General features: G+C 35.4%; 1 protein-coding gene across 1 annotated transcript in view; it reads left to right on the forward strand.

Annotated features, from left to right (window-relative positions):
- The window catches only part of LOC117101151, a 155824-nt gene that overhangs the window by 63653 nt on the left and 67373 nt on the right, over positions 1-24798 (forward strand). The window contains exon 12 of the mRNA XM_033241033.1: positions 12338-12673. Coding sequence (XP_033096924.1) covers positions 12338-12673 — 336 coding nt within the window. The remainder of the gene's footprint in view (positions 1-12337; positions 12674-24798) is intronic.

The following is a 24798-nucleotide window of genomic DNA, read 5'->3' on the forward strand; positions in this document are numbered from 1 at the left end:
AGGATTTTTTATTTATTTTATTCATTTGGCATGACGGCTCAAGAGTCACAAAAGTGGAAAATCCACTGTCGCCTGAAGGACGTGCGGCTCCCAAATAATAAACATCATATGACATAGGCCTATTATTATTACGTACTATCATTAGGATATACAGAACTCATACCAACCAGGCCTATATTATCACCAGCCTATTTCACAAGTTTGGTTGAGCAATCAGTACCGTTAAGGCTTATTTTCTACTTTATTACCTACAGTACTCGACTATAGACATATATAGTCGAGGCATAACAACTCCATCCCTGCTGCTCCGGGCCGCTCGCCTCCGGGCCCTGGTCAAGGCTTAACACTCACAGTGCAGCCTAGGCCTATTAGGCCTAACTGTATGTAGCCTACCGTACACTAGCAGCTTTCCAGAGCCTAAATAAAATGCATGGAGATTGCCAAAGTAATTATAAATCACTATTTAAAAATAAACATAGGCCTACTGCCTTACTTTACATTGGGTCGCTGCCTAAAAAACATAATAACTCCCTCAATATACTGTGTTCAATGAGCGCACTGTGATTTACGCTGTGTAAGTTTATATTTTGTACCCACTATATGTCACGTGACCAGTAATAGCTGATCAAATCGTAATAGATATCAGAAGCCAAAGCAGTCGGAAGCATTTTGAAAGTGGTCCGGTCATTTGTGGGTGGGGGGTCGCGGAAGGGGTGGTTTTGGGTCCGGATGCCCTTCCTCTGATAATATAGTATCTGTTGATGATGCCCGGAAGTGCGCTCTCCTGCATCTTTACAACAATCAAATATAGGCATATTTGAATAATTTAATCTTATTTAATTAATTTTTTATGCTTTAGACATTTTTAAATTTATATATTTCGTAGTGTAATTTTTTACGAGTGTTAATTATAATTATGAAATTCTATATAATATATATATATATATAATATATATAATTGTGAAGAGGGAGCTATATATAAATTGTGAAAAGGGAGCTTCAATTCGAGTGGCATCTGCTCGAAATTAAGCCAATTGGGCTTCTATTCGAGGTTTTACGGTATTGCAAAAGGCCGGCTAAACAATATAAGATAGATACTGATAAGGAGAATGAGATAGAATCTTTGGTGAGCTGCATGATACAGCATTACTAGAAAAAATGGTCAACTGAGATTGAAGGTCTTGTGCTACAAAGTCAGTGCTATAAAATTCAGTGATCTGTCTCTTATACACATCTAGATGTGTATAAGAGACAGCACTTAAATAAGTAATTTTATTTAGCTGTACAAGACCAAAACTAAAAAGAGTTCGTCCTCTTTTCTTACGGGACTTAGCTTTTTCCTGAGCTTGGAGAAAATATACCAAAACATGGATTATATATAATTTGCACATTATATGACTATTTGGTTATTTTTAATAATAATAATAATAATAATAATAATAATAATAATAATAATAATAATAATAATAATAATAATAATAATAATAATAATAATATAATAATAATAATAATTAAAATAATAATAATAATAATTATTATTATTATTGTTATTATTATTATTATCATTGTTATTATTATTATCTTAATTATTATCATCATTATTACCTGTTTTTACTACTTACTATTATTACTATTTATTACTATTTTATAAATACAGGCCTATAATCGTAGTACACAATTTGGATATCCGAATTGATTATGGGAATAACGAGTCGTAATCCCGACTAAAATACTTCAAGCTTTTTGCTACACAACTTGTAGTCTGTCACTACGCCATAAACAATGCAACAGGAATGTCCCTGGACGAGCAACTATTCCTCCTAATACTGTACTAACAAAGATAGCGCTGGTTTTCTAATAGACCCTACTTTTAGAAATTAATATATTAGACTTTACAAAATAATTAAAAACACATAAAATTATTACGTGCTTTGACGCCATCATACAGTATTGGTCACTGTCTAGACTATGATACCGTTAACTATTCTTGGAAAAATATGCAGTAGGCATCATGTATTATCATCCTGACGTCCAAAATCAGTGTATTGAAGGTACCGTAACCAAGTATGCGCGTGTCATTAACGCGCATACAATCATAATGATAAGAGTACAAAACTGAAATCCCATTACAAAGGTTACGATATAAAAGAAATTTGATGTACACATTATTACGTAGGTTTAATACTTATTATTATTATTATTATTATTTTTTTTTTTATTTATTTATTTTCTTTTTGACAAAAAGTGGTCCGGCCATAGCCGGTGCGGTTCCGACGACCCTGGAGGCACGAGAGTATTTCGCAGTGCAGAATGTTCCACAGACCATTATCTGGTAAGATCGGTTTGCAACTTCCAATTACACCCACAGAGGCTATAAACAGCAAAGTCCTTACCAAAAAGGCTGGCAGCGTGATGAAACCACCAAACACCTGCTTTAATCAACTATAAACAGCAAACTTGTTTCAGATGATACACAGCCTGTCTTAGAAGACATTGATGGCACATGGAAAAGTCTGAAGGACATTGTCTATGAAACGCCCTTAGCATCTTAGGGAGACCAGCTAGGAGACATGCTGATTGGTTCGATGACAACAACTCAGAAATTCACAAATGTCTTGAGGAAAAGAGAAAAGCAAATGCTGCCATGCTTGCAAAAAATACAACTGACACGAGAGTGAATTTCAGAGCCACTAAAAAGCATGTCCAGAGAGAAATACGCAGAATGAAAAATAAAGTCGCTGAAATTAAAACGTATGCAGCAAATCACGACAGTGTAAGCTGTTCAAATCTTTACGGACAGTTTATGGACCAAATACAGATGTGGGTGCATCCTTGAGAAGTAAAGATGGATTGCAGCTCCTTACTAAAAAGAGATGGAAACAACACTTTTCCAAACTCTTGAACGTGGAAAGTACAGTACAGATAACCCATGTGTGACCGATTGTCTGCCCCAGTTTCCAACCCAGCATGATTTGGCAGACAATATTACCATGGAGGAGCTTGAAAATGCTATCAGGAAGACGAACAGTGGGAGGGAACCAGGAATGGATGGCATTCCGGCTGAAATTTTCAAATATGGTGGCGATGTTCTAAGACTAAGATTGTACAACCTCTTTAATCAGTGTTTATCTCAAGGAGCAATTCCACAAGACCTGGAAGATGCGCTGATCATTACATTATATAAAAGGAAAGGGCACAACAAAGTTTGTGATAGCTACCGTGGTATATCACTTTTATCAACTGCCCCGCATACTGTTGGATAGACTGAACAAAATTACCGTGAATATTCTCTCCGAGAGTCAATGTGGATTTCGCCCAAATCGATCTACTATTGATATGATTTTTACACTGCGGCAGTTACAAGAGAAAGCAATGGAACAAAATAGAGATTTATATATAGTCTTTGTAGATTTCTCAAAGGCTTTTGACACTGTTGATAGAGGTACACTTTAGAAGTTACTGAAAATGTATGGCTGTCCGGATAAATTCATAAATCACATTCAGAAATTCCACAACGATATGAATGGCACAGTTCTTGCAAATAGAGAGCTTACTGATTCCTTTCTGATGATTAGCCATGGGGTAAAGCAAGGGGGTGTTTTGGCACCAACACTCTTTTCTTTATTTCTTACTGGGGTACTTGCAAAAATGCCAGATGGTATAAGCAAAGGTGTACACATAAGATCTAGATGTGATGGAATGCTTTTCAACCTTGCTAGATTGCGTTCACACAGCAAATGTAGAAATGAACATTTCAGAGAACTGCTGTTTGCTGATGATACTGCTTTGGTTGCGCACACATTGGATGACATTCAAGAAATTTTGGCACATTTCTCACATGCAGCGTCACAGTTTGGGCTGAAGATAAACATCAGTAAAACTCATCTTTTACATCAGCAAGTGAAGAACTCTCAAACATCCCAAAAACCAGAGGTGCTCATTGTTGGCAAACTCTTGGATTGTGTTATTAAATTCACTTACCTAGGCAGCATAGTAACTGTTGACACCCGGGCAGCATCGTATTCAGGCTGCAGCTGCATCGTTTGGAAAACTTCGTAAGCGCCTGTGGAACTGGGGGACATATCTCACAAAACAAAGTTTTCAAGTTTACAAGGCTGTTGTTATCCCAACCTTACTTTATGGTCTTGAAGCAACAACTCTTTACAAGCATTACTTCAAAAAACTCAATAACCTTCAACTGAGACACCTCCGTATGATCCTTGGTATCAAATGGCGGGACTAGTTAGTAATGTTGATGTTTTGAAGCGTTCTGACATGCTGAGTGCAGAAGCTATGGTTGCAGCACATCAGCTACGTTGGTGTGGCCATGTGAGCCGCATGTCAGATGACCGCTTGCCAAAACTTGCTCTGCATGGTGAACTTGGAACAGGGCAAAGAAACAGAGGTGGCCAACTGCTACGCTACAAAGATGTTACCAAGCGGCACATGAAAACTACAGGCAGCGATCTTTCTTTCTGGGAAACCACTGCGCAGGACAGAAAGGCTTGGCGCACATTGGTTAATAACTGTGCAACTTCGGTGGACAAGCAGCGTGAGGAACGCTACCTGAGAACCAGAGCAAGACGCCATTAGATATCAACCTCCAGTCATCATCTTTTAAGATGGACAGCTTAGTAGTAGTAGTAGTAGTAGTAGTAGTAGTAGTAGTAGTAGTAGTAGTAGTAGTAGTAGTAGTATGTCCCGTGACCAGTAAAGCTGGAGTCGCCGATTCGGTCTATTGAAATAATAAACTTTAGATAATTGTGCATTGAATGTTTTATGTGTAATAATGATTATAATCAATTATAGATGAGTGTGCATTGATTGTTTTATGTGTAATAATGATTTCAATCAATTAATCACAGCAGATAATTGGTTTGGCATGGTATGGTGTAGCGACCAAAATATAGGCAAGCAATCTGAATATTGACCAATATGAGCTTGGTCACCTATACCAGAATAGGATAATCACCCCTAGGATAGGCTAGGTGGTATTCATGCTAGGTAGCGAGGCCTAGTACTATAGGTAGGTATAGTTGGGAACCCTATGTCAAATTGCTGAGTCGGCTGTCTGAGGGGGCCTCTACCGCACCACATACAATACCAGGCGAGTCAAGTTGAACCACCCACTTCCTCAGATTATTCCCCATTATGTATTGTTGTATATGTTATATTATGACATTGATGACAGAAGGGCCTATTGCTTAAGGGTAATATAAGGGGATGCACCTACGTGGTGGTTTTCACGGCACCCATTATGTTGACATATGGTTCCGCCACTATACTACCTAGCATGAATCTCCCATAGCCTATCCTAGAAGTGATTATCCTATTCCTAGGCTTGGTATAGGTGGCCAAGCCCATGTTGGTCAATATTTAAATCTCTTACCATATATATTTTGGTCACTACACCATACTATATGCCAACGGCCAAAAGCTGTGACTCAGTAAATGCTTCCTTCATGGATTCCATTCTGCATTCAGAGTGTACTTTTTGAGAGTATATATTGTTAACTGAATATGTTTTCCATATTATATTAAAAGTTCTCCATAAAAAAAATTCAGTGCTTTTTTTTTTTTTTTTTTTTTCCAATGACCCGTCAAAATTTTGCTCCTCCTGCCAAAAACAGCACTTTTGGATTTTGGGAACATGTAATCAACCGGATCTCATCATTCTTGTATGGGTAGTCAAGTGGCTTGGTAACACACAGGAAAAACTTGCGCTAACAAAAGTAAACCTACATTAAATGAATCTAACTGAAAAAGCAATTTATTTGTGTAAATATGATATTTTTGGTTCTGGAGTAAATTTTGAATAGTAATATCTACCTAATTAAGTAATTGTCGCAATCATATTTAGAATTTTGTGTAGCTGGTTGGCTTCTTAATACTGTACATATGCAAAATTTAAACTTGTCAAAGTAAACCTATCTTTCAAGAGTAAGGCCCAGAAAACTGAGATTTTGTCAAAGTTGCTTTTCGGGCCTTTTTGAGGAGTAATACTTTATAAAGTACCACACCAGATGTCATCTACTTCATGAAATGGATAGCCAATTGGGTTGGTAACACAAAGCTAAAAAGTTAACACGCATAAATAAACCCAAACTGAGACCAACTATAAATGTGTGATTACTTCATTTTCAATTATTCAATTATTGTCTTCTGTGAATTACTCAACCATTATGTAATCACATTTCAATTAGAGGTAGTAGTTGTGTGGCTTGTGAACACATATGTACGATTTAAACTTCCTAAAAGAAACATACCATTCATGAATGAAGGTCAAATATTTAGATTTATTCAATACAGTAAAAGTGAATTTGAAAAAAAAAAAAAAAAACTGGATTTCAGCAAAATTCCTAAATATATTTCACTATAGAAGTTTGATAACTGCATGGAGTGGCTATAGTCAAGTGACTTGATAATATGTAGGTACAATTTCTACACAAAGTACTAAGTAAACATAAATAAATGATTTGTAACTGAAATATTGTAATTTCTTCAATTTTTTCTATGGAAATAGTGAGCTAGCTGACCTTAAAAAAAGAATGAGCTATATGATTTTTGAAAATATCACTAGACATAACTTAACAGTACTTAAAACAGTACTAGATTTCATATTTTTTTTCAGACTGCAGCTTGATAGTGAAGCTTGATAGTGAAGTGTAATAACAAAGTAAATAAATAAACATTATAAGGTTGAAAAGTACATATTTTTTAGTTAAAATATTTTATTATACAATAACAGTAAAAAAAAACATCATGGATCAAAAAGAAGAGTGAAATTGACAATATCGAACTCATTATTTTTATTTTATTTTGCCATTACAAGATTGTTTACAGTATCACATACTCGGTTTGAAAGTATAAAGTTTGACATGAATACTGTAACCATTATTTTATGGACAAATAATTGGTTAAAATCATTACGGTTACACATAAAACACTCAATGCACAATCATCTCAAGTTTAATTTATGTCAATTAATTGGTAGTAGCCAAGTACATATCAAAATGTAACTACTGTATTATGTAGTCACAGCAATCTTCATCTACAATCACCAAAATTCTGTATAGTTTATTCACCAAAGAAAGATTGACTCAAAATCAATCATCATATATATAGGCCTATGTTAAAGATACACAATCCAGTGAAATATGAAACATTTTAATTTTAAAAAATCAAATTAAAATATTAACTTTACAAACAATTAAATATTTAATTTTATTTTTCAATTAGCTCATCACACATGGTATGGTAAAAAAATGATAAAAATGCAAAATACAAATTTTTGATAGATTTCTGAAGATATGGTTCATTATATTTCCATAATATAGTAAAATATGTCATATTTCCCCTGTTAAACTATGAGGAAATATATTATTTACAGTATATGCAACAAGGAACTAAACCATAGTAATCCTTGAAAAGGATCACATAATAATGCTGACTATCCTTTCTTGTGATTATTACAATTGGTGAACAGTACTTAAGGCCTCATTGTTCTCTTTTTGTGCTTTTAATTTCATATCAAAATACATAATTATTACTACTTTACTGTACATTCACATAATGAAAAAAAAAACACCCAGGAATATATGCAGTCAGCAGTATTTCACAACCTCGTGTACTAGGATGTCATCATACACACTAGCATATTATACTACTATTAGTATTATAGCAGAGCCCTAGGCCAATCTGTGCGATTTAAAAATATTTTGACAACATTTTAGATTCTAACCAAATCTACAGTGTTGAGGCCAACAGTTTCAAACTCTATTGACATCCAGTGCAGAAAGTGTTGTCCTTACGTTTCCAGGCTAGTTGTGGCGCCAGAGGGGAAGACGACAAATAAAAAAAATATTTACATGTAATGATCGTTTAGCCACCACATTGTTTTCATTAAACTATTTGTGTTATTATTATTATTATTATTATTATTATTATTATTATTATTATTATTATTATTATTATTATTATTGTTATAATAATAATAATAATAAAAATAGTTCAATGAGATTATTAAAAATAATTTGCGTTCTGTTATGACAAATTCTCTTTTGGATAGCCTCGTGATGCTTGAAATACATCGTGATTGGTGAAGTACCTTGACCATGACAGCGTGGTTGACAGATTTCATGCAAAATTTCCAAAATATAGAATTTCACTTTCAAGAATGAGGATTTGAAAATATATTAATAGATGGTTACATTGCATACTCTTTGTTTCTTGCTTTATTCAAAATGTTTTGGTTTTGAAAGCTGATTTCAACATTAGAAAGCATAGCCTACATGAAGTCATATTATAGTAACTCGATGCTTATCAAATAAGTAATAAAAATTCGCCATAATTCATCAAATATCCGTGGCTCCCTGGACCCCAGCCATATATGCAGTTGCGGCAGAAATTATAGAGGGTGCTATTTTAGGTCAGTTAGGAGAACTGATATGCATGAATATGCATAGAGACTTCCCTTCGCGAAACAGAGGCAGTGTTGCATCGACTTTTATGCGTGGATGGACGCTATGAGAGTCACTAGGCCAAAATTTCGTAAATAAGCCTTGGTAGTCAAGACAGTTTGAAAATTGTAGTACTACATTAGACACATTCTATGTACGCCTACAGCTGGTCTTGGAAAGTATTAAAAAAAAAAAAAACGGAATAGGCTGATATTGAATCTGGCTAGTAGGCCTACAGTTAGGCTTATACAGTGTGACGTGTGTGTTGTACAAATTGTATAGTAGTACTGAATCTGAAGGACGTTTAGAAATGCTCGGAAACAAATTACTAGTATTTCGGACACAGTTAACTTACAATTTTACCAGCAGCACAGACCTATGTGTAGAATATTAGCCCGGGTTCTAGATAGTGTAGCACAACGTTTAATGTTGATGTAACAGCGATTGCAAGATTGCATTAAAGTTCAAATTAGAATGAGTTAGGCCTACGCTTCATCTACGTTTTTTGGGGTAGTACTAAAGTGCGAGGCAGCGAGGCATGCGAGGCAGCGAGGCAAAACGACGATTCATGTGAGGCATCGTTTTACCATTCCCAAAAGTGCGAGGCATAACAACGATTCATGCGAGGCATCGTTTTACATCGAAATATGTGCAGAGAACAACGAAAATCCAATGTAAAAGTAATATTACGTACTATTTAATAATTATGCGTGATAGTCATTGTCAAATTTGCTACTTAATTTGATTTGCAACCACAGTGATTTATTTTTCTCCGCCTAGGCTTAGGCTATATAGTCAAATCAAATTAAGTAGCAATTTGACAATGACTATCACGCATATTTATTAAATAGTACGTAATATTACTTTTACATTGGATTTTCGTTGTTCTCTGCACATATTTCGATGTAAAACGATGCCTCGCATAAATCGTTGTTATACCTCGCACTTTTGGCAATGGCAAAACGATGCCTCGCATGAATCGTCGTTTTGCCTCGCTGCCTCGCACTTTAGTACTACTGAAGGCTGGCTCTCGTCCTATTCGATATGAGCAATTTTCTTCCCTTGAGGTTTATCCCTTTCTTCAGGTGTAACGTAACTTCAAACCCATTTCATTCCGTAATTTCTGGAGAATCTTCATTTTGAATCCGGTTTAGAAAAAAACACATTAAACTTTTTCTACCGCACTCTGCGACAGATGGGAGCAGCAGCATCTCAATCACGCATTTAATTGACTCCTCCTCCTCATGAATACATCACCTCATGAATATACGGAACATGTTTTGTCTTTTACAAAACGTGTTTTGTAAGCGACAAAACATGTTTTGTGTTTGAGTGAACGACAAAACCGTGTTTGTCTTTTACAGAACGTGTTCTGTAAGAGACAAAACCATATCTGTCCCCTATAAACATGACAAAAAAGGCAGTGTGTCGTGTTTTAGTCATGGTTTTGTCGCTTACAAAACACGTTCTGTAAAAGACAAACATGGTTTTGTCTTTTACAAAACATGTTTTGTATATACAAACATGGTTTTGTATATTACAAAACATGTTTTGTACAGACAAAGATGGTTTTGTATACTGCCGTGATTCGGAAAAACGCATTATATTCATTTTTGAAAATTTTTAGATTTTTGTTCGTCATCTTTTAAAGAATAAGTTGCAATATGACCATGACCAAATTGTGGCCATAATATGAATTTTAGTCTGTAATATTAATGATTATTATTATAACTAAGACCATTCAACAAACAAAATAAAATACATACATATCAATCTTAAAAATGTTTTACTTAGACTTTCCAATTAAGCTAATGCTTGGAATTTAGATATAATACCTATGCTAAATATACATTTAAAATATTTAGCTATATTTAAATGAGTACACTTCCTTATAATTTAAGGAAACAGAAATTTATAAATGGGCCTGAAGAAGTGTGTTTAGAAGTTGGGTAGTTTTTTTTTGTTTATTAAATTGAAAGGCGGGTATTCTTCATAGTTTAAATAAACTGATTATTAATGTTGTAAAAACTTACTAACAGTTTTTGCTTGTTCTTTCTGTAGTGGTTAATGATAGTATTTAATTTAAATATTACATGTACCATACCATATTTTAGGGGAAATACAACATTTACTAAATCAGATCAGACACATTTTGTAAATATTTTGTGAGAGTGAATGCAATAATGTTGCTAATTAATATAAACAAAAACCCTTGAGAAACTTTCTATTTTGTTTTGTTTTAAGTTATTTAAACATAATGGAATTTAAACCTCTGAAGTCATGGTAAAAGTTCACTTTAAATTGTTATTTTTCATTAGTCCTTAAGTAAAGAATAATGCATGCATTCTGCTGGCAAAACTGGATATAATGCCTAACGTCAGATTTTTCATGCATCACTGGCTTTTGTTTTAATTTGGAAAAGCGCATTATGTCCATTTTGACTGGGTTGTAGAAAAAATATATAAAAAAAGTACTTCAGTATGTTTTTTTGTTGTATAGTTGGTACATTTACATTAAAAATTAAATATAATTTATTTCCATAAAAGGCTAACAAGAAACGCGTTTTGCTCAATATCTTAAAACTATGATTTTGTTTTTTACAAAACATGTTTTGTAAAAGACAAAACATGTTTTGTACAGACAAACATGGTTTTATCTTTACAAAACATGTTTTGTCTGTAGACAAAACATGTTTTGTACAGACAAATATGGTTTTGTCTTTACAATCTCTCAATATCTTAAAACTATGATTTTGGCTTATAATGCGTTCTTCCGAATCACGGTAGTACAGGCAAACATGGTTTTGTCTTTACAAAACACGTTTTGTACAGACAAAAATGATTTTGTCTATTACAAAACATGTTTTGTACAGACAAACATGGTTTCATCTTTTACAAAATATGTTTTGTAAAGACAGAATAACTTTCGTATATTACAAAACATGATTTGTCCCTACAAACATGGTTTTGTACGACAGAACAAGTAGTGTGTCGTTTGGCGCCCCGTACTCAACCAAACTTGGTCTAGGAAACAGGCTGGTGAAAATAGGCCTGGCATGGTATAGTACATCCTAATGCCTGCGTAATAATAATACTTGTTGTCAAATGCTGATCATTATCCTCGGCAGTAACTACAAACATCCTATGATTTGATTTTGGATTTAAAATAACTGTAAAATAATACTCTTGCAACGAATGGGGAATTCGTTTTTTTTTTTTTTGTTTGTTCATGCTGCGATAGCATTTGCCATGAATAATATTCTTGACTTAGGCCTAAAAGTACCCCTGCCGTCGACTACTCACTGGAGCATATGCACGTTGTGAAGGTAGCGTACATTTCCTTGAAAAACTTCCACGCTTTATTCCCACTATCCATTAGAGTCTTACCATACCAAACTAATAAGTATTTGAAAATTTAATCTTGGAACACTTTAAATGGTTTACCAAATTATAACTCGCATTGATCCAACCAACATTTGCAACATATATGATGTGACTTACATTACATCAACAACAAGGCGAAGCCATATTCAATGCACTGTCGTCTCGCGATGGAAACAAACCCTAATACCAAATAGAAGTCACATGACACGAGCCACCGATTCGGTCTATTCGCATCAAAAAGTTTCTCGACATAAACTGATCGCTTGTGGCGCTCTCCGAAATTTACTAATATTACGAAAAATCAATGAATTAGAGACTTGTGGACTCTAGGTTTGTGAAAATTATTTTCTATCTCGGGAGAATAGAATTTTTACAACTTCTTACATTTCGTTTGCGTGTAAATTTGGTATAATAGTACCCAAGTTTAAATTAATGCATAAATACATGAAGTACATATTAACATCATTTATTTAAATCCATTATTTTTTTCACTAGAATATTTCACCAAGATTTAACTTTTCAAAAGCCAACAGCTTCGATAGTGTAACCAAGGGAGGATCTGCTGCATTTAACATGGATATCTACATCCCGTTTAAGGCCATCAACACATACAGTATATCATTTACAGGTGTACCTGGCACAGCAACCATTTGCGAAGCACGGGTTATCTCGTCTGGTTGGAATATACCATGTGTAAACGGCAGTTTTTTCACAACAATATACAATACGTCAGTTCTTGGTGGGAATAATGATATCGCGTCTATTGATGCTGGCGTCATTACAAATATGGAATGGAACAGCAATTTAGAATTGGAAACAATTGAAAATATGGTAGGTTAATTTGTTTTTGCTTTTTTTTTTGGCATATTATGTCATTAATTTTGATGATCATAATACCAACTACAATAAGGTTAATGCAACTGATACGCGCAAAATATATTTTACACGGAGCAACGCTGCTTACAAGGACAATCACTGTAGGCCTACATTAACGTTTGATAGAATAACTTGATTTGCACTTTAACTTACAAGTTTCTTGAATATGACAGGATAATGATAATACGTTGGTATTATGCAAGTTAGGATAGTGCACCGTCTTTATGAGATGTTTAAGCCGTTGGTCCCGTGTGCATTATGGCCCATGTGCACGTTAAAGGACGCAGTGCACTGCAGTATTCGGAAAAGAGTAAGGGATTGTCTCGCGTGTAGTTGTGTTAAATTTATAGCTACTTTTAGATATCTTCACAAAGGAAATATATGTAAAAATCTGGAGATAAGACATTTCCTCAAAATAAACCTATCTGTCCCTAACTTTTACTTTCTAATTTAAGTAAACTCATGCAAAAGCTATTAACATTCCAAAGTTGGTCTCTTAGGAGAGAAAAAAAATACTCTCCTGAAAAGTTTGCATCTAGGCCTATTGAATTTTGTTTTGGTCTTGCTGGGTCAATCATCTGCCTCACTTTCATCAGCAATCAGTTGCTCATATTACTTAATATTTTAACTTGATGGTTATTTTTCTGTATTAGCAATGTTATCTCAAGTCAATTAGCCCAGCGGTAAGGCGGGTGCAGGCCCGCATTGTTAACTAAAACATTCATCATTCGACATATTCATGATTCAACCAATTTATCATTTGGCCCTAGTTCGTTAGACTAATTTATATTCGGAGCAAATAATTATAACGTGCGGAATTTTTAAGACTGTGCGGGTCAGCCTAGGCTTAAGTCTGTAAGAATGTGGCTCAACTGTTCAACAAATTAAAATGAAACACAAAATGGATTTATCGTAATCTTGAATAAGCGCCGCTCTCGAATGAGCGCTGCACCAAACGTGCAAGCAAGCAAACTCTCCCAGCTTTTTTTTTAACAAACGCCAGATCATAATTAAATACCTCCTAACTTGGAAGACTTATTGCCGTTAGCAAAGGATAGATGAAGATATCTTTACTTAATGGACAATAATGATGCTTCTGTTGGTTCACTGTTGAGGCTTAAAATAGCAAATGATGATCGAAAAACAGGGGGTCGCCTTATACGTGCGACATAAAAATTTAGATTTATTAAATCATGTTCGTCTTGTGGGCGGATAGTCCGAACACATGACTTTGCTACTGCAATGAAAGCTGCTAAATGTGACGGTAAATTTTAATTAACGCAAAATTGTTGATGTTTAAAAACTCAAATGCTACGTCTTATGGAGGGAGACTAGCCTTGCATTTAGCTCTGTTTATAGGCAGCTAGATGCAGTATCAGGACCATAAAAAGCAGAAAAATTAGGAATTCCGACGATGAAGCAGGGGGTTGTATACGCCCGACATACAAAAAATCGTTCAAACATCTTCTCAAATTCGGGGGTCGTCTTATACGCTGGTCATCTTGAGGTCAAGACGCTGGTCATCTTGAGGTATTAAGGGAATTTACGGCCACAAACCTTGTAGTTATTAATATTTTGGTTATAATAGAACATTTTTATTTTTTGGTGACGTCACACTCACGCTATACTTAGCATGCATACGTCATAAGCTAGATTACGTCACCTTTTCCTGGTAAGGCAAACTTTCCCGGCGTGCTTTTTTCATGGATAAACAAACACATGAATGCCTTGCCTAGCTAGGGTTACAAGAGCCGCATAGTTAGCATATAATACTTAAACAAGGTACGTCTGCAACTTAATTATTCTTAGGCCCTAGTTAATTTTTTTTTCTTATTTTAATTTATTTCTTTCGAAAGTGTACTTTCTATCCCATATAATTGCACTGTCTACTTAGACGTTTGCTAGGCAACAGAACGTGATTGCACCTTTCTTCCCAGGTGTTCGTGTAAATTTGCATATTGTTAGCTAACCAGCTGAGTGTATTCCTTTATGAAAATGAGTACCGCGGCGTACTCATTTTCACAAAGCATTTGCATCCCTTCTTGGAAAGAGGGAATTTTGAAATAATTGTCCATATCTTCGCTAATTAATCACCGTAATTTAGCTTACACTTATGCATGGAGGGAGCACTTAAAATGTACAATAATCATTTCACTACCCGACAAACCCCGAACTTTATTCATGCATTACATAAATAGTTTCATCTTGCTGTACTCCAACATCACTGGCGAATGGTAACAACCAATAGACCGTGGGTTGAGGCTCCAAAATCGGCTTAGTTTACGAATTCTGTGACCCACCGATCCGCGCTACTTGGCATTCGCACAAAAATGTTAATACTATTTTATTGAAACATAATATAATTGTCGGCAATCGTAAATTTGGGGAAACTGTAACCAAAAACGAGAATTTATCTACGAAAAAATAATTTTCGTTCACGAAAGCAGTACCCAATCACAGCACACTTACCATACCTGTTAAGCATTGATGAGACGCTATTAGCCAATCACAAACGTTCTTGTAAACTCGGTAACTAATGTAAACAATGTCGCGAGGAAAGTGACAATGTGTAGCAATTTGGACGAAAGTTCTCCGGTTTTAGTGGAATATTTCAATATGATATAAGTATACCAGCCTTTAAATAAAATACATTGGTAATAGTTGTAAGATTTTAGAGGTAGTAAATTGCATTTCCCGTCTTCTGTCGACTGTCATACCGTAGTTTTGTAAGCCAAAGTCGACCGTGCTGTACTGAATGTGTATTGTATTACCGTATCTAGGCCTAGGCCTACATATGCATAGTAGGAAGGGCAAGAAGTAATGTTCATCGACTTTGAATGAGACAGGAAATTCCTGTAAATATATAATATATTTTGATTCTATTTGGAATCGCTTTTTTTTTTGTTTTTTTTTTGTTTTTGTTTTTTTTTTGTTTTCTATATGTACATTTTAAAAGAAAACTGAGGCTGAATTACTTCAAAAAATAAGAACACATTGAGGCTGATGTAAAATTTCAAATGTTTTTATTTGCATGCAATGTAAATAATAAACTTTATTCAGTATTTCTTGCCATGCCTGTTGATTTTTGTTTAACTGCTTGAAGACCTTGATAATATGGACTGAATTAATGAATAAAAGTAAAGCAATTGATGATTCCAATAAGGTGAAACAAATAAATATTTAATATACCTCAGTTTAGCCAGTTGCATCCCATCAGCACTTTCATTATCTCTCTGATCACTCACTGGGTATATACATTTAACTACACAACAGTAAACACAAGGTTGAAAGAAGTTTATGACAAAAATCTGAACTTTTATATGAATATTATTGAAACACAGACTGTCTCTTATACACATCTAGATGTGTATAAGACCATGGTAGAACACAAACTAATACATATTTTGAGTTCTAATGTCTGAATCGACATTTTTGCATCATTAGTTTGTTAAATTATACGTTTTAGAGAAATATATGCGAGATATCAGAAGAAAATATACGATTTTTGAAATATTATTGCTTTTGAAATATTATTGTATGCTAATTTGTAAAATAATTAATTTGATAATTTTGGTTTACATTTTACACATTCAATAAATACTAAAGGAGAGGTATTTATGTATAATTTCATATATAAGAGGAAATGTGTTACAGCACAAATTTATCAAAATAGTTGAATGGAAGCAGAACAATTACAGACGGTAATATAATTATAAGAGTTTGTTGAAAATAAAGTTGTTTTTTTTTTTTAACTTTTGCGATTATCTTGGTGGTACTGTTACAGTTACAAGGCCAGAGCGACGGAAACATGAAACATGGCGAAATGGGGAAACATGATCAGTTGCTACAGATCTATTCCAAACGTTCTTGGAAGAACGTGTGGTCGAACCCCCTACTAAGCGAACTGCGTTCACTGACAAAGCAATACTATATGTGAAAATTTCAGTTTTTTCTAAAGAATTGAGCTGAAATGAGTTTGAGTCTACCGTAAAACCTCGAATAGAAGCCCAGTGGGCTTAATCTCGAGAAGAAGACCATCTGGAATTGAAGCCTCTCCTTAGTTTGCAAAAAGTAGCCTCGAAAAAAGCCCATGGGCTTCTTTTCGAGATAGTACAGTACATACACTGTACATGAATTTCAAAGAAACAAAATAAATTAAAGACAAGCTTAGTTTATACTGTAATTTAGGGGATTTAATGCCGGTTAATACACTCCATGATACAGATTGATGTTACAGTGGACCTATTGTTTTGTAGTAGTAAATCCCCGACATTTACAGCATTCATTTTGAAAAGAAGCGGCCTCAAAAAGAAGACCATCCGAAGCTCAATTTGAGGTTTTACAGTACTGTATATGGATAACAATTCGACTTAAATGTTTGCCCTGGTGTGTAGAAAAAAAAATATATATCGATCGGGTTAGTGTACCACCCTAAAGATGGCTTCGACCTTCAAATAGAGTGCTTAGACTGTAACAGTACACGGTAGTGATGGCGACACAATCTCAAAATCGGAATGTGCACCTTACTCCTCCCCTTCGCGTTCGCGCCTGTTTATAAATTCAATACTCGCTTGGCCATGGATGAAATTGGATGCCACCGTAGGACTAGAATAAAGAACATAGGCGGAATAAAGGGGATGGGGAAGCCCCCTAAATTGTTAAACATTTTTAAAAATTGTTGAAAAGAAAATTACATTCTTCATATTATTCGCATGAAATGATGGGAGAGGTACTTGGCAATTGATTTAGGTTTTCGGTCTTTGTTTTTGTAGACACCCATATTGGGTGTCTATAAAACGAAGACCCTTGATAACGTCACAATTAGACGTCCAAATAATCTCGTAAATTTGATTTGTGCGAGTCTGATATAATTTCATTACAATAAATTGAACAAGTGCGGGTCTTCGGGTTTTCGGTCTACGTTTTGTAGACACCCTATAGAGTGCCTAAGACCGTTATAGTTAATTCTTGATATTCCTTATTTTATTCAGTGGATTTTGCTTTAACACCAATACAGTACTGTGTACTGTTATTGTATAATTGTTTTGTATAACTTTTACTTTAGTTGTTTTTCTTTCTCATTGAACGCACCAAATTGTCGTGTGCCACTGAAACAAAAGTGTATGTTCAGTTGATAATCTTTATTTGAAACTTCACTTTTAAAACAGTGGCACACGATTACGGTTCGTTCATAAGAGTATAACAAACAACATATAATCAAAAATAAAATAAAAAACGGTAACAAATAAATTCAAATACAGTACAGAATTAAAACACAGCGTAGAAAACGACAAACAATAACTCAAAAATTTTGACCATATTAAAATAGGATAGGCAGTAATAGTTTAAAATGTACTTAATAAAGGTAATCCCATAGATATAAAACGGCATGTTTAAAATTTTTAAAGAACTATAATTAATCAGTTGACAAATTTAAAATTTTAAAAATTTCTGTCCAACAATGTTTTAAATTTGTTTTCTTGTTGTTTTTTTTCAAACTACTTAACACAGAGGTAAACTTTTTGAGTTGCTTAATTATACTTGATTCATAATTTTAAAATAAATAAATAAATAGATCCAATCGGTTCTTTTCGGAACCAAAATATCACCACATAGTATACTGAAAGCTTATAGTTAATTAGTATTTTAATTCGTCATGCAAAACTTATTTTAACTCTACAATTAAATTAAAATTTCAATTTTCTTAAATTGAAAGGTCAAGCATTGATTATTTTTTATAAGCAAGAGTAAAACCTGTAATGGAATACTGTATGCCCTTCCTGCATTCAATTTTGCTCTGTACATCGCGATGGGACCTAGTTTTCAGCCCTTGTATGGGCCTTGTATTTGAATCAATGCAAAAATAAAACAAAAGTGATTGAGAGGACTCAGTAGATTCCGAATTTTAATACATTACATTGGTCAGTCTGCAAATACAAAATAGTTGTTCAATTACAAAAAAAAAACTCTACTTGTAAGCTAAGACTTCACTCGATGCTGCGAAGTTAAGATATCGCTCGATGCTGCGAAGGCAAGACTTCGCAAATTATACAGTGGCTCACTGGCTCCACGACGGTCTACTTTACGATAGACGAAGTTTGATGCGATTGTAGCCGCCGTAGATCAAAATGTATATATAGTATTTACCCAGGCAGCATGCTGACTGGGTTCTGTTTCTGAGCTGTTTCTACCCAGTCAGCAGCATGCTGACTGGGTTCTGTCTGTTTGTTTGTCTGTTTGTTTGTTTGTTTGTTTGTTTGTTTGTTTCTTCCTTCCTTCCTTCCTTCCTTCCTTTCTTTCTTTCTTTTTTTCTTTCTTTCTTTCTGGCTGGCAGGGTGTAGTACTGCTTTCTTATCTTGGCAACAACTTGACGTACTGTAGTCCTTATTGTTTAGGCTTGAAAAATAGCAAGATTAGACTGAAACAAACATTTTATTTTTGATGAACGTTGCATTTTTAGAATAAGGTGACTACTGTATAATTAAATGTCGCTTTCCTTTAATTATATCAGGTGGTTGGTATTTCCGGGCTTGGGTATAGAAATAGCATTAGTATACAAGTATCTAGATTGGCGAAAGACACTCATATTTCCATACTTCTTCGCAAATCGCTTGACTTTACGCTTCGTTTTACGCTTGACTTTTACGTTGATATGAACTTTACACTTAACTTGTATACTTACGATTTAATAGCTCAATATGCTAGTTTGTCTGTTAGCAGTAAACGCGGATATTGTGTTATGTTTGTTTTGAGGAAGTGTAAATAAAGTAGAGTAGCGCATCATCGAATTTGTGCGTTTCTCTGGATTTCGCACTCAGATCATAGCGATAATCATCCGTCATGCAATGTCATAAGCCTAAAAACGCAAATCCTATTGTCCATGCCCAATCTAACGGGAAAATCAGAGTCATCTGGTTTTATAAATTTATGATTAATATTTCTTTTCCGACTTTTTACAGTCTGTCACTTGTTTTAAAAAAAAGCGAGCGACAAGGACACTGATTTTTACATATGGATCTATTTGGGTGCATAATCAGAAAAAACATGTATAAATAAATGTTTTAAAATTCAGAATGTAATATCAGTCATTTGTTTTAATTTTGCATTGATTAAAGTGCAGGACCCATACAAGGGTTGTGAATTCAGACGTCATAAATGCGTGATATGGAGGATCGAGCCAAGTCTTAGCTTACACAGTGAAGTTTTAATAAACTTTAATTGAATAATTATTTAGCATTTTGTATTTACAGACTAATAGTAAATGTAATGTATTACATTTCAGAATCTACTGAGTCAAGTCAATCACTTTTCTAAAAACCGAAATGTCCATTGATTAATCTTAGATTAGAAAATATAATACATTCTACATTCAAGTATTGGAATGCACGCCATTGTGTTAGGATTCAATATTTTGACATTGATTATGCCTATGTCATCATCAGGAATTCCTGATGATGGCATAATTAATGTCGACGAAGTATTGAATCCCAACACGATGGCGTGCACTTCAAAACTTGGAGAATGTATGATATTTTCAAATCAATCACTTTTTAACCTGGCATGGGGAATTTCCCCTGTCGAAGACGCGCGCTGGCGGCGCACTCCCCTGCCAGGCAAAAAATCGTCCAGGATAGAATAAATGGACAGGAAATCAGAATACTGGTTATCTTTCTTTTTGTATTGCCAACAATACGAAATCTACATAGAGGAAATTCCACATAGCATAGTTAAGTATAATATTATCATAAAATAGTGTGGTAGCCGTGTTAGTCTGAGTTATAATAATAAACTGTAAAATGAAAGGCATGATTTTTAAGACTAAAAATATTTTATTAGCACACGCTTTCGCTCAGGCAGTGAATTTCTACACGTGACTGTATAAATGAAATAAAAATTCGCTTTTATCTGTATGTGACATTGGAGAGAGGACACTCTAAGCAAGCTGATAATAAGAAATAAAACAGTTAGCATAAATAGCAGCAAGCAGGCCTATATATGCTACCTCGTGTTGTTCTTGAAATCATGTCTACTCCTATGCAGTGGCGTAGAAAAATATTTTTCATTGGGGGGGGGGGATGATTGGCGTGTTAGCCAGTGTCGTAACAGCAGTGTGGTAACAGGCGCGGGGGGCAGGGGGAAAAACTTCCCCTCCCATGGCGGTTTTTACCGGGGTGACCAAGCCGTCGTACCGGGCTGGGTAATAAGAGAAAAGAAAGAGGGGAGAGGGAGGGAAAGAGAAAGAAGAGGAAAAGAAAAATAAAGACAAGAATAAAAAGGAAGATATCATAATGACCAGACTCACAACACCCTGCAACCCCTTCTCCACTTCAAAAACTGTCATAACTCCTTCGATCTATGCTACCCGATGGCGTAACCACCTGTCTCTTATACACATCTAGATGTGTATAAGAGACAGATATTATATTATATTATATTATATTATATTATATTATATTATATTATAACACTACTGAAATGCAATACAAATTACTTTACCAATAGGACTCACAAGTTCGACCTGGACAGAATCTTCAACCATTTTAGATCTCAAAATAGGCTATATATTTTTTTCCTTCCATTTCTAAAGGGGTTTTTTTCAGAAGACATATGATATTTCTTCGCCAGAGAGGAGGGCCCGGGTGTACGGGGATGACCTACCAGTTATTGAACAAACCAGTATTTGTTATGAAATTCTTCGAACGCTCGGTTTTTATTCTAGGGAGAGAAAATTCACATTGACATCCTAGGTTGTAATGCTTCTCCCTAGCTTTATGCAAAAGATGATTTAGCCTATGCGTTGAGATTTTGAGCTTCTGGAAATAGTCCCTGCACAACCGGGTGCACCTCTCGGACAATAAAGGGATATTTAAAAAGGACCTTGCACATTCGTAACTAACACCAGGTAAAATAACCCCTAAAGCCCTAATTTGGATTTGTTCAAGCTGTTTACTCTGTGTTTCAGTGATACAAGTTCCCCAAACTGGAGTTGAGTATTCTAAAACGGGACGTATAACAGCAACATAATAGCGAAACATACCCGGGACACATAGACCAGATCTACGTAATCGTTTGAGGAAATACAATCTGGTATTACCCTTGGAAATCATAGTATCCACTTGCAATTGCCAAGACAGGTCACTCGAAATATTAAGACCTAAGAGTTTGCACGAATTAACGTTGTTAATTTTACTGTTATTGATACTGAGAGGGTCAAAGTTTGATTTAATAGATTTGCAGCTAATTAGCATTTCAACAGTTTTATTGGTATTGATAACCATATGATTATCAAGAGTCCAATCAACTGCCATATCAAGAATTGACTGGAGCTCACTAGATCTGTCTCTGCCAATGCGCTCATAGACGGTAGTGTCATCCATATATTTGATGCACGACACTCCGGCCATGAGGTCATTGACAAAGACAATGAAAAGTATGGGCCCCAGCCAAGAGCCTTGTGGTATCCCCCCATTTAAGGAAACCCAACTAGAAAAAACAGATCCAAGCTTAATACGCTGCTTTCTGTCACAAAGGAAAGATGCCACCCAGGAAATTAAGGCAAAATCAACATCAAGCCGTCTTAGTTTATCAATAAGGACATTGTGGTCCACCAGGTCATAAGCTTTTTTAAAATCAAGAAGGAGCACTCTGACCTCTTGGCGAACATCAGTAGCTTTGTAGCATTCATGGAGAAAGTTAACTAATGCGTCAACCGTTGATATCCCTTTAGAGCACCCAAACTGGTTAAGGATGATTTTATCCTTAACTTGCTCCCATATTCTTTCACCAACTACCCTCTCTAAAATTTTAACTGTACATGATGTTAAGGAAATTGGCCGGAGGTCTTTTTCAACTGACCTAGGGGGTTTACACTTTGGAATCGGAACTACGTCCGCACACCTCCATATCTCTGGGATAAACCCCTCTCTTATACTACAGTTAAAAATTGAGCACAAGGGGTTAGCTAAAATATGAGAGAACTCTTTTAGGACCCAAGGGGGGATACAATCCGGGCCTGGGGCTTTGTTAGGCTTAATTTCTTTAAGCAAAGACTCAACCTCAAGAGGAGTAACAATCAGATTGTCAAGTAATGGGCAAACCCTCTCCTGGTTTTCAGAAGGCTTAAGAGCAATGAAACCCGAGGTGAGTGATTGAAAAAGCATATTGATATTGTTGACAAGCAAAACAACGTCGCCACCACAGACTTCATTGGCCAAAACCTTAACAAAGTTATTATTCTCCCTCCCTAAGTTTAAAAACTGATTTACTCTCTCCCACCATGAACGAGAATCTGATTTGAATAAGTGTTCTAAATTGTTCTTATAGAATTTTCTCCTAGAGATACAGCAAGACGGTTTACTTTGTTACGGAGACGCTTGTACTGCTCAGAATAGCGGTCTCTGTTGAATGCAACTTGACGCTCGCGTATAGCCGCCTTAAACACATTATTAACCCATGGTTTGTCTCGGCTGTCTTTCTTAACAGTAACAATAGGGAAATGTCTATCAATTAAAATCATCACTTGATCACTATAAAACTTGAACTGACTTGCACAGTCATTCAAACGGTATAGGTCCTGCCAACGTATATTATGTAGATCACACGCGAAAAGTACTTTAGAAATTCTGTTCACCAATCGTTTACATTTGGTGACACTAAAACCAGATATTTTGGGCATACAAAAGTTAGGGTTCCATATAATCACATTATGATCTGAACGGTTCAAAGGTGGACTAGCAACAGGAGCACTGTACATACTATCCAACGAGGTGTAAATCAAATCAAGAACTGCCTCTTTCCTAGTCGGCACTTTAACTACTTGCTTGAGCGGGAATTTGATCAACTGATGGTCCTTCATATGGTTAAAATCACCCAACACAACAAAACCGTTATTATGGTGGATACTGCTGACGTAGTCCAAACAGCGAATAATGTGACAAGACATTTCCCAGTCATAGGCTCCCGGGGGTGGTACACAAGGCCAACAGTAATATTAGCGATTGAACGTGGTAGTCGTTATCCAGATGCTCTCACAAGATTCTTCCTCAAGGTCCTTCCAAATTTTAAAAGACACATCATCTCGAATATAAATTAGAATGCCACCACATTCCCTATGAAGGCTATCACGGCGAACCATGTGATAACCATCCAAACAAAACAGGTTATCAGCAAGATATGGCTTGAGATGAGTTTGGGTTATGGCAACTATGTCAGGTTTTTCCTTATTAATCCTAACAAAAACGTAAAACGTCCATTTTATTAGGTAAAGATCTGGCGTTGGTCAACCAAAAGGGCGGCAAAGTCCATTTACCTGAGACTACTTCAATTAAATTGTTATGGTTACAGCAATTCACATTCCTCGCTTTCCTCGAGCGCCTTGATATCAAGACTGGTATTGGCCTATGCTTATTCTTGCCGGCTCTACAACCCCTGGGTTTAGTACGAGCAATGTTCAGATCATTCACAATTTTGAAAAAAATCTTTACCTGGCTTTGAGTATCGCACAGCTTTAGGTACCGAAACTTGTCTGAAGAAACACATCTTTCCGTAAAATACAGAGTCATAAACAAGTTAAAATGACGAGAGTTAAAAATCACCATACCGAATTCCAAATTGAAATATGTAAGTGAGCAGCTGCACTTACGCTAGGCCACGAAAACAACAACCAAGCAATGGAGCAAACCGTGCGAGTACCGTGGCGATGTGTCCACAGATCTGTTAGCTGGCTAACAATTGGATCTCATCAAGGTTCTCACAAGCACCCAAAAACGGTCGAAAAAAAACCCCACAAAACTTCACACGAAACGGCACCTCAGCAGACTACAAAACAACAAAACGCATCTAAATATTGAATATTAAGCCACAATCCGGGACAAAAGGAGAGAAACAGTCCTTCTCTGAGCTGCCTTGACTTAACCAGGCGCGCTTCAACATGTAAAAAATAAATGCCCTTTCATCCCCTGAAAGTGCCTAAAAACCTCAAATTTCGCGCGCATTTCTTGTTAACATGGCCTAATTTCCTCTAAAAATTGCACATTTTAGGGAGTTTTGATCAATTCCAACGAAATTAGAATTAAAAACAC

Source organism: Anneissia japonica, unplaced genomic scaffold (assembly GCF_011630105.1).
Source record: "Anneissia japonica isolate Jap-2015-1 unplaced genomic scaffold, ASM1163010v1 scaffold921_len549748_cov171, whole genome shotgun sequence".
NCBI classification, from domain to species: domain Eukaryota; kingdom Metazoa; phylum Echinodermata; class Crinoidea; order Comatulida; family Comatulidae; genus Anneissia; species Anneissia japonica.